Source organism: Eretmochelys imbricata, chromosome 1 (assembly GCF_965152235.1).
Source record: "Eretmochelys imbricata isolate rEreImb1 chromosome 1, rEreImb1.hap1, whole genome shotgun sequence".
Lineage (NCBI taxonomy): Eukaryota > Metazoa > Chordata > Testudines > Cheloniidae > Eretmochelys > Eretmochelys imbricata.
In genome coordinates this window covers 353421921-353433954 of record NC_135572.1, presented here as the reverse complement: position 1 = coordinate 353433954, position 12034 = coordinate 353421921, and the positions used below count along the sequence as shown (strand labels likewise).

General features: G+C 41.4%; 1 protein-coding gene across 1 annotated transcript in view; it reads right to left on the bottom strand.

Moving 5' to 3' along the window:
- The window catches only part of LRGUK (leucine rich repeats and guanylate kinase domain containing), an 89921-nt gene that overhangs the window by 24780 nt on the left and 53107 nt on the right, over positions 1-12034 (bottom strand). The window contains exons 14-16 of the mRNA XM_077807907.1: positions 11123-11324; positions 9772-9885; positions 5685-5842 (exon numbers count right to left, since the gene is read on the bottom strand). Of these exons, the coding sequence (XP_077664033.1) occupies positions 5685-5842; positions 9772-9885; positions 11123-11324 (474 nt within the window). The remainder of the gene's footprint in view (positions 1-5684; positions 5843-9771; positions 9886-11122; positions 11325-12034) is intronic.

The following is a 12034-nucleotide window of genomic DNA, read 5'->3' as shown; positions in this document are numbered from 1 at the left end:
AAACATGGCGGTCCTGGTTTACACTGAAGCCCTGATTCTTCACTACATCTGAGCTATGCTAGGATGTAGCAGAAAGGGGTGACTGCAGGGAGCTGGTTGATTCACAGTCCCAGTATAAATTAAAACAAGAATAATCCTACTTTAATTTACGCTGCTTGCATAAGGTTCCTTTCACCAGCAAAGGATGGAGCAGGGATTTCCCTACACCCCCCATGAATTTCCCCAACACCCCCCTAGTTTTGTGAATAGTTACATGCTGTGTTGCCAATTTAGTGATTGTTTGGAAATTTGAATTGAAATTGAAATATTAATACACACTTTAAAGCACATAATGTGCATGATAAAATATGTGTATCTGAAAAGGTAGAATAGATTTGAAAAGTATGAACATAGACTAGCTTCCTTATACAACTGTTGTTTTTTATGACAGTGTCAGTGCATTCATTTCGGTGATGTTGGCCAACCTAATAACTTCAAATGATGATTTGTAAGCAAAGTCTGAATGAGCTCTCCCTGACAGCTAGTGATGAGCTGGGGGCTGGGGGGAAAGGCTGCAGGACCAGATTGTATTTACATTCAAACCTAATCTACCTAGGTATCCAGCAAACAGAGCTGTGCTGCCCCAATGATAGATTTTGGCTGGGGTTCGGTTACAAATCACTTGAATGGGGGTGGGGGCAGGAATGAAATGTTGTTATTCTTATTGTATGAGTAAAGGGCAGTAGAACTGTACTCAGCCTGTGCTGATTGAGGGCATCAAGAGAGAGGGTGGGGACGGGTGTTTTGCTTGATGGTCTGCCTGAGTCACAAGTACTATTTGACCTGCCCCTCTCCACTGTTTAAAGACAGAGCTGATTAGGCTCCATAGATAGTCTTTTGTTTTGTTAAGTGACCACTACAGCTAAAATTACTGATAATCAGGTCTAAGTGCTCAGACCTGCTGTGGGGCAGTGTTTCTGTGGAAGAGACGGCCCAGCCTGCACTAGCAGTGAGGTTCCCCCACTGAAAGCTCAGCTGAAATCACTGAGAGCTGGTGGAACCTCAAGAGACCAACTCGCATAGGTCACAGTAGCAGGTGGCAGCAGAAGTGATGGCACAGGGCTACTGGCAACAGAGTGATGGAGTGAACGGGGGCACAACAAACAACAGTGGCCAGAGCGAACAGTGAGCAGCTGGAGGAACGAGCAAGGCGCCTTCTTGCCCCCCACCTGGGAGGTGAACTCATGTGAAAGCAGCTCTGAAATCTGAGTCTCCACTGACCAAGGACAACACCGGTGAGTGTTAATGAGGCTGTTAAGAATGCTGGAGACACAACACAGTTCATGCGAACAAACATGGCTGTAGCATCATACTTTCTATTTAAGCAAGAGATACCACACACTACAAACTGGAGGCCAATGTTAAGTGCATTGTCACTTGTTCATCCTGAAGTTGAACACTGGTTTTGAACAAGACCAGCAAATGCTCACTATCTTTCTGCAAGAAACTCAACTGACTGGCTAGAAGAACGTGGTGCAACAGTGAAAGACTCAACAGTTGAAAAAGTGAAGAATTCTCTCACCACATTCAAAAAATTTGCATACATGGCTGATGAATGCACCGATGCAAATGGGCATCAAGTATTAAGTCATTGTGTATGTTATCTGGATGTCAGTGGTAGGCCAGTAGATGCATTTCTAGATGTTCAAGTTATAGAAGGCACATCAGCTGCATCTGTGACAACTCACATCTTAGAAGAGTTAAATGCTTGTCAATTGGACCCCAAACAGATGGCTGCTTGTGCATTTGATGGAGCTGCAGACTTCTCTGGAAGACATGGTGAAGTACAAGCTTTGTTCAGAGAAAAGTGTAACCCTGATCTCTCCTATACACACTGCAGAGGCCATCTACTTCAACTAGTGCTAGTACGAGCCGCAGACTCTTCAAAAGACATTTAAAAAGTTATAAATTTAATGTCTTCATTATATTCTTTTTTCAGCAAGCGTCCAAAAAGACTGAATATCTTGGAAAATACAGAAGATACACTGGGACTGAAGTTCAAGTTAGTCCAACCTGGGAACACCCTCTGTCTTTCTCATGAGCGATCCTTGGCTGTTGTCTTAAAATTACTCCAGCCGTTATTACTGGCTTTGGAAAGTCTCTACCAAGATGGGATGGATCTAAGTAGTGAGGCTGGTGGATTACTTTTGCTACTACATTCAGAGAAGACTATTGCCATTCTCTCTCTTGTAAGTCCACTGTTGAAACCACTTGGGTCATTAAACAATGCCATCCAGGCATCTGCTACAACAGTGGTAGATCTTTGTCCAGCAATAGAAGCTACATTTGGATCAATCAGAGACCTAACCATTGAAAAAGTACTGGAAGAAGCAAAGACTTCAGTCCAGAAGTTGACTAATGAAGGCATTTATACTGAATCCTTAAGTGAAGAGGACAAGAAGTGTTTGTAAAGACAACTGAAAAGGTACATAGACTTGATTCTTAAAAATGTACAACAGCAACTTCTAGATTCTATTCAACCTCTATGTAGCTTTTACAGATCCCTGTCCTATAAAACACTGACAGTTGAGTGGAGTGAGGCACTACCAGCAATGGGACTGCCATGTGCTCAGGACAGAATAGAGAATTTGAACACACAGTGGAATACCATACGAGGGATGAATGAAGATTTGACTTCAACTTCTTTTTTATCATCACTAGTGGCTCAACCCGATATTTGTGCTATGTTTCCTGAGATGAAAGAACTAGGAATTCATCTCTTGTTACTCCCAGTCACAACAGCTACAGCTGAGCGTTCTTTTTCATCATTGAATAGAATTTTGTGTTCTGAAAGAAGTCACCTTCTGCCTGATCATGTGAATGAACTAATGAGCATATCAATTGAAGGAATGGAAGTACTGAACACACGAGAAGCCACCAAAGATGAACACACATTGCATTCAAGAAGTTCATTAACGGAGTTGTGCAAAATTATAACAAGAAACCAAGAAGGATGTAGATGTAGTGCTTCATAGAAGGCTTGAGTAGCCAACTTCCATTTGTGTGATGATTTTAAAACATGAGTTAAATCTAATAAAATGGTCATGGAACATTTTTCAGTTTTTACTATGGTGCCATACAGCCCACCTTCACCCTCACAGTCTCACCCCTGATCGGCCCTGACCTTCCCCCCCTCCCCCCTAAATTCAAACACCCCCCTTTAATTTCAATTCCTGGGGAAAACACTGGGAAGGAGTATAGTAGAATTTGGCTCCAACATACTCCTGACATGCTGCTTTCCTTGTCCTCTCACTCTAAGGGTAGGGAGTGGTTGGTGGCTACCCCACCTGTGCCAACTCTACACCAGCTGAGATTTCCCCTACACAGAGGGAATTCTCTGCTGGAAATCTATGGCCACTTTCAGGGTTCTTTGTATACCTTAGCAGATTGGAGAATCAGTGTGTTAGTTAACATGTGCTGCATCAGCACAATATAATTTCCCAGTGCAGACAAATCCAGTGTGGGTAAGGCAAGAAAACGCTCAAAAAAACAACAGTCATTTTATAGTGACATTATCACATATTGATTTGGCATCACAATGGTACAATAAGACCCCACACCACAATTTATCTGGTGACTCTGACTCCCATCCCAAGAATGGCTCTCCAGATGGCAAAGGGTTCACAAGAAAGAGTCAGATTGCCTTGTTGAACCTATTCACCCACAGATTGTTGTGATTTCCTTCCCTTTTGCTACTCCAGCTAGGTCCAGACCTACACAGATTTCAGACAGATGTTTCACAAATCATGTACTTTGTAAAGAAGCAATTATTTCTGATTTTTGTATAGATTGCAGGGCCTGGTTCTGTACTGCCTTGCAACTTGTGTAATTATTTCTACTTGTGCAACATTGGTATAATGTGTTTTGCACCCACAAGTTGCAAGGGCCATGGAGAATGATGGTTCTTTTCCTGGTCAGCAAGCCTTTCCTCTTACCCTGCTCCTGGATTGCCAGTGCTAGTCTTTTTATGCTCTTTCTCACTTTGCCATTCTACACATAGGAAGCAAGGAATGCAGTTGTAGCAGTCATGCCATATGCTTTTGTTGCCAAAAGTAAAGGAATCATTTCTTCTTCCAAATGGAACAATTAAACAGGATTTTACTTTAAATTCATAACAGACATATTTACAATCTTTAATATTGAAAATTATTGGAGCTGCACTCATGTTTCACATTGGAGCACTTACTGACTGACATTTCAGTTGATCCTACAGAACCTCATCATACACATGAACAAATATATTGGGCACTTAGAAGGCCAAGTAAATAGCTTGGCAGATATTCCCAGCAACGAACATGAAAACTAATAAAGGAAGCCTTCTAGCCCACTGAAGAACTTAAACCCGGGCTAAATTATAGCCACCTTCATCATAAAATACTTATTTCCCTGGCTTGACAAAATGTAAAGTGTCAATATAAGATGCAATAAAGAGAGAGAGACATAAATCGCTGTGATACAGATGACAGCAGAAAGCTGCTGAAGTGAGAGAAACACAGCCTTCTCCTTCAGTTTAAGCTAATATATATTCTGATGAAATAAACATAAAATGAAATGACAGTTATTTAACTCTACATGGCATGAGACATGGGATTTTGCTTAAGATGTCTGAAAGATGGGAGGGTTCCCTGTCTGGGTAGCCCATTTTACAGTCATACCTTTCTTCCCACTAAAGAAAGCCTTTTTTTAAGTCTTGGATAATGGTGATTTTTTTTGATTCTCTGCTCCATCCAGAATCAGAACTCTAGACATCAGAATCAGGTATAGCTTGCTATAAATACAGAGATAGTGGCAATAACTATCCAGCAAGCCAGGCCTGCCCAAACCATCATTCATCATTATGACTTCATAGCCCTGGAATGGAACATATTTTGAAGCTTCCATTGTTTTTTTCTTTCCCCTGCCGTTGTCACTGAAAAGGATCATTAGAAATATCTGCTTGACAGCACCAACTCCACCACAGCCTGCAAGGAGAGTGAATTAAAGTCTGCCTTTAGGGAACAACCTATAAAAAAAATGAAGCTTAGATTGCACAAGGTTGTTTAAAATTTAAGCACACTGTTGAGTCTCTGGGCCAAAAAAAGAAGAAAAAGCAGCAGTGAAACATGTCTGAATTCAATCTCTGGTGACAACCATGCCAAACATGCAGCCACTCAGGTGAATGAGAGTTTTGTCATTGACTTCAGTGGGAGCAGAATCGGGTTCAAAGCTCTTGATGTCCTGTTAGACAATTTCCTTGTATTTCACAGCAGCATATCCATTATTTATCCTGAATTTGGATTGTTTCCATGCATTCTTGTAGAAGTATATAGGAACTGATCCTCATCCAACTTAAACCACATAAATCAGAAGCAACTCCAACAGAATCAATGAAGTTACTCTGGTGTAAAACTGGTGTGAAAAGATTAAGCCCACAGTTCCCTACCCCATCTCCCCCTCAGATGATGATGCTCATGACATTTTCTTTCAGCTGCCTTTGGTACGCTTGATTCTGGGCATTCCACTCTGGGAAAATATTGACAAACTGGAAGGAGTTCAGAGAACAGCTGTAAAAATGATATGGGGGCTGGAGGGATAGACCAAAGCATAAACATCCTACTCATAGGTTAGCATTCTATATGTTTAAAATTAGAGCATTTCCCCCTTACCACTGGTGTTTTTTGTGCGGCAAGTTTGGCTGAGATTCTAACAGAGTAGTTTCTGGCTGAAGAGTCCGAAAATTCATTGATGTCAGAAGACTGGGCAATTCTAATGGTCTCTCCACTGGTTAAAGTTTTGTGATCTCCAAAAGACAGTGAGCTGGAATCTAGCAGGGAACAGGTATAGTTATTATTGCAACAAAACCCTTAATTTAAACTCTGTTTACAAGAAGTTGAAATCCTGTTGAAGAAACTCCATGTCTGCAGTTGCAGAATAACCAGGTACCTTTTCACACTGTTCTGGGTTTGCAAGTGGTAAGAATGAAAGTTAAAAAGATAATAAGACACTCAGTTCTAAGAAATAGATGCCAGGGAATGGAATAAAAATACTTAGCACTTTTTGTAATTTGTAAAACACTTTACAAATATTAACCAATTCATCCTCAAAATACCTAGGGAAGTGTAGGCTCCCAAAAATACTCAAAACAGAAACCACTGAGGGACACTGATGGTGTACAGCATGTTGTTTTGCTTAATTTTATTTGCCTGAGGTGCTAGCTATTAAACATTGTTACCACTGTTAAGCTGTTTAAAGACTATGTTTGACCTACCTCACAGCCAGGGAATTTGAATCACTTGCCCTTCCTTTTGTCAGAATCATTTGCACCTGAATTTTTGTGCACACAATTCACCTCTGGGCGCAAATGTAAGTACTTGCACCTCTACCTGATTTACAAGTAGTCAGAAATGCAACTAAACCAGATAGCTGGAGATATAACTAACTCACTTTTTTCAAGCAAAATTTGAGGGTGCAAAACTACAGCCACAAATAAGGAGGCTGGGCTTCAGTTTAGCTAACAAATTACCCCTAAATATCAATTTAAAATTTAAAGAAAACCCTTACGAATATTTATATTATGGCAGTGTTTGGAAAACCCAGTCAGGAGAAAGGCTCCATTGTAGTAGGTGCTGTACAAAAGTAGTTCTCTCAAAGTACCTACAATCTAAAGAGAAGAGTAATAAATGAAGGGTGGAGGAGAGGAAGACAATCAAATACATACAATCTTACACACACATATTCATATTTTGTGTATGTTTGGTTTTGTAATTATGTAATAAATAAATACCAACTTTCCCCAAATGTCTCTCAGCCTAGCCAGCTCAAGTTGCTGATATGCATATGCTGGAATTTCTAGTAATTAAAACAAGGGAGTTATGGCTCCTGAGTTCTATTCCAGGTGCTGCAAATGATTAACTGAGCCTGATTTACAGACATGCTGAGCACCCACCACTCCCACCAACTTCAATGGGAATTCTGAGTGCTCAGCACCACTGATAATCAGCTACAGCACCAATGTCCCATCTGTGAAATGTTGTGAAGTATGTATTCCTATCCAGAGTGTTGTGAGGCTTACCTAATAGTTATAAAGCACCGACATCTTGGATGAAAGCTGCTACGTACGTGCAAAGCATTATCATCATATGAGTACGGTAATTTCTTCTATAAAAAGTGTTTCAAAAGAAAAGCTTATTGATTTCTCCCAGTGTCTTTATTTTGTACATGAACAAAAGATCTCAAATGGCAGCTCATTAAAAAAAGAATTAACAACCTATCATAATATCAGAGAACCAATCTTCTCCCTTCTACTCTCTTACTAAAAATGTCCAAAATAAAGTCAATCTTGAGGCAAACTCTTTAAAATGAATTATTTCACACAGTCCATAAGAAGAGATACTCTCTCCAGAACTAAGATATTTAAATTTATTTAAACTCCTATAAATGAAGCTCTAAGTGAATTTAACGATGCATAGTCAATTTAAAAGTTACTTTATGAAGAGCAAAATTACCAAAACCCAGTACTATTAATGGAATTTCTGTGGCTAGCAACAAAGTACAAATTGACAATTCCAAAATGTGAAAGAATATTACGATTTTGTTAAAGGAATGTCAGGTGCTTTAGACAGAACATATTATAATTAGACAAGATTCTCTTCTGTCCGTAATCCTTCCACATTGCGCTCCCTCCTGTGCCAGAAAGTTCTAGTTCCTAGTGAAGTGGTTCTCAAACTGTGGGTTGGGACCCCATTTTAATAGGGTCACCAGGGCTGGCTTAGACTTGCTGGGGCCCAGGGCTGAAGCCCAACCCCCACCACACAGGGCCAAAGCCTAAACCCGAGCACTTCAGCCCTCAGCAGTGGAGCTCAGGTTACAGGCCCCCTGCCTGGGGCTGAACCCCCACCATCTGGGGCAGTGGGGCTCAGACAGGCCCAGGCTTCTGTTCCCCTTCCTGGGGTCATGGAGTAATTTTTGTTGTCAGAAGGGGGTCATGGTGCAATGAAGTTTGAGAACACCTGCCCTAGTGTTTTAGCAGAAAATAACTAACAGCAAGATTGCAAGAACAAGATACAGCATACATGGTAACCTGCTTCTCCAAAATCCAGTCAGCCCCACAAGCCTTCCCTAACCTCAGACAAACACTGGCACTTCTAGAAGTGAAAATTAAGATAGTCCAGATTTAGATTAAATTTACTGGTTTCTTTAGAAAGCTACCTGTCATGGTAGTATCTATATGTTACAATCCATGTTGAGGCTTTTCATTCCCCACAGAGTAATCAACATTTATTAATTCTTTCAGGATATGAAACCACTTGACCCGAAAAAGTGATGAATTTTACACTATCTGTCATGAACACTTTGGTGCCAGTCTTACGCTTTCTTCAGATTCTCTTATCTGCAGCCTTGCAAGCCATGCAGAAAGTCACGACTATTGGCTCTTCCCCTGTTTAGGAAAACAGTCACCCTCCTTCAGCACTGGATTTAAAGTAACCTATGAACTGTGGAAGCTCTTGGAGAAAAGAGCTATCATAAACAAGTTTCTTGTCTCCCTTATTACACAACTCCCTGTCAAGAAACTCTCTGTCTCCCCTCCCTCGTTCCCACTGAGGGCTCCATTAACTACAGGAGTGTATAGCCCAAATAGAGGAGACAGAATGGAATCTAGGGCCAGAATAAGGATGGATTTCTTAAATAATTTACTTGTCATTAGGGAGAAGCACATCTCACCATTAAGCATGTCTTCACCACAGAGTTAGCCCAGGTGTCTCCCTTAAGTCTCCTGCTGTCCACACATCTGAATTTAGTGGTGCTTTATACCTGAGCTAGCTGGCCCAGCTGGGGGTATGGGTGAGAGCCTGGGTTCCACTTTCACTGAGGCTGGTACGCCACCCACTTTGCAGTGAGAATGCGGGCTATATCACTCGAGTGCTGATAGTCCTGCAGTGCCTTCCCACCATTCCCCCGTGTGTCGAAAACAATAGACAAGTTCTCCCACAATTCACTGGGAAAGACTCCTAAAGAGGCTTAGTTTATTGCAGCACAAAGAATCATGGGATATGCCCCCAAAGCCCTAGCGACACACATAGAAGTGTGCAGCACCACTGAGGACAAAGTAACTCAGATGTGGCTGTGCCGTGTGGCTGTACCCAGGCTAGGTTAACTCAGGTGTCAATCACCCAGGCTAACTCGGCAATAAGGAATTATTGTTAAAAGGAGATGGGGGTTATTGGCCAATGGCAAGAGGGATCCTGATTTGGAGAGACCCCATTCATATCCCTGTTCACCAGGCCAGGGGGAATGTAAGTGTTCAGCCTCAGAGCTCCAATTCTTTTTTCTCATTAGTCTGATAGGCACAAAGATGGCAGCCAAGGAGACATGTTTTGTGTTGTGAATCTCCCTTAAAAACCTTCCCTGATGAGTGGATATCTATCCGCTAGGGAATAACCCTAATGTTATATGGAGGCAGGTCACACAATGCGCTTTTCCCAACATTGTTCTCCCAAGTCAGTTGCCATATAAAGTAACTATAAGTAACTGGAAGGAGCAGCATCACAGACTCGGTTCCTCGGAGAGGGGCAGTCAGAGAGGCACATTACTCAGTGGCAGGCCTGGGGAGTTTTCACTGGCCAGTAATCATGGAGGCCACCTCTCTCACAGATAGGGCACAAAGGTTTCTAATTGACAAGTAATTAGTAACATTCTCCTAATAAAGTTGGTGTTAGTTCCTGACTGGCACAGTTGGAAAGTCATGTACAGTACCTGTGACTGTTTTGTCGTCCAAGACGCGACTGCTGTCCAAATCTGAAGGCTGTACCATACCTAGATATTCCTTTATGAGGAGACTCAGCTGGGTGTATGCCTCATCGTAATCATCTACAGGAAACAGTTGCACATTTCAAGGAGGGAGGGAAAGGATGTATGACAAAAGAACAGCCATGCACCAGCACGAAATTATAACAGAAGTCAGAGATGAAAATGTCCTGTTAGCTCACCCAGCATATCTCCCTACCAGTTTGGGCTTCTTCTCCACAATACATTCTCTGGTAAATGTATTCCCAGTCTAGCTGTAAATGTTCCTCAAGTAATGAGGTGAAACCTCATCACTTGAGGAACTTCCCTTGGGAGAATAATCCACAGCCTACTACTGTGAAGAAGCATTTCCTAAATTCAGCTACATTCTGAACTCCTATAAGTCAGCCTAAATGTTCTTCTCAATTTAATTTTATTTATTGCCTTTTATTTCTTCTGTTTTACACTAAAAATGTAAGGCTGCCTATCCCTGGCTTCAGGTGTCCTTAACAATAGTTAAAAATATGATTATAATAATTCACAAGGCCAGCTATTTCATCTAAACCCTAGACCCAAATCCACCGCAGCAATGCCCAGTCAAAAAAAATATCTAGGAAAAATCCCCTGTCCCACTACTTGCTACCCTCCCCTCATGATTTTCTCTCACTCCCTAAACAACAGGGAGAAAACATCTGAGAAAGATCAACAGATTCAATTATTTTACCCAAAGGAGGTGATCAAGTTTCAAAGTAGAAGGGTCCTCACAGAGAAGGCCCTTGCAGCAGTTCCTCTCTTTATGCCCCTGCGGACCTCAACGGTGGCAGTATGGCACAGGGTAAAAGGCAGCCAGACCTCAGGCCATTTAGGGATTAACAGGACAAAAACAACACACTGAACTCCATTCAAAAACCAACAGACAATTAGGTCCAGATCCTCAAAGGATCTGAATACCTTTGAGGATCTGGAACTTAGGGCAGATCACGGAACTTCAGTGGAACAGCCTTATGAAAGACACTGCATAACAAATGTGCAGCTGATTCTACACCAGGTTCAATTTCTTGATGGATTTAAGATGTAGCTAGCACATAATGCAGTAATTCAATCTTGAGGTGACAAAGATACAAATCTGCAGTTCTTTATGTCCTCTGGATAAGAACTAGCTGGGTTCCATTTCTGGCAGACTCAAACCAGCTACTCTGAGCACCAATTTGCCTTCCCTAGTTTTTGTTTCAGAGATGACTTTATCTGCATGGCAGTTTGGGGGCATCCGTTGCCATCACCCTGGGTAATCAGATTCTTGGTACAAAAGAGGTTAACTCACCTGTGTTAATTACTGCATCAAAGTATCCTGGAAAATCCTGATTTATTTTGATATACATGTCCACTCTGGAGACTGCAGTTTCAATCTCTGGCCTGCTAAACAGCCCCTTCCTCCGCAGATGTCCCTCATATTTTTCTTTGTTCATTGGTACTAACAGGATATATCGAGGTTCAAAGTAGGTATTTTTCAAACTTTGCACACCCTTTAAGATTAGACAGAAAGCACCCAATAATGTTTTATTCCTGAAACTCAGTGACTACTTACTGACATGCTGTGTTCATGATGACCCCTTACTTATTACAAACCATCATATTTAGCAATGTTCGTAAGTTATTTAAGTCTATGGTCTTCAAAATCTGGCATCGAATTCATCTTGGAGTGAGTGAGTACAACTCCCAGGAACCCTACAGTTCATTGGTGATTTAAAGCACCTTGCTTTCATATACCTGCCTAGTAACTGTTTTTCCTGTTAGGCCATATCCTTTCTCCCCCCTTATTTTGCATGTCAGAAGTCATACTACTGTATTTCTTACAACCATTTTCTGACCAATTTATACCCCACATGTCACTTTCACCACTACTGAATTTGGCCCTTTCATTTTTACAATGAACCACATCAGAATCTTCTTCTCAATCAGAATGTCTTTCTAACTGATACTGAGCAGCCTGATAACTTTTGGAGAATGATGGTTTATTAAACCACAGTGGTTTATGATGGTAAGCGAACTGCTTTTGAATTTTTGACGGCATCTCTTGTACCAAACCATGATATTCTGAGAAGGGGGAAGTCTACATCCGCACTAAACATACCTGAATAGCATAAAGAAATAAAAAATACAGTATGTGACATTTATACAGGATCCTAAAGCACTTGGCACAGATCAACTGGCTTCTCTGTTTGAGTCCAAATTC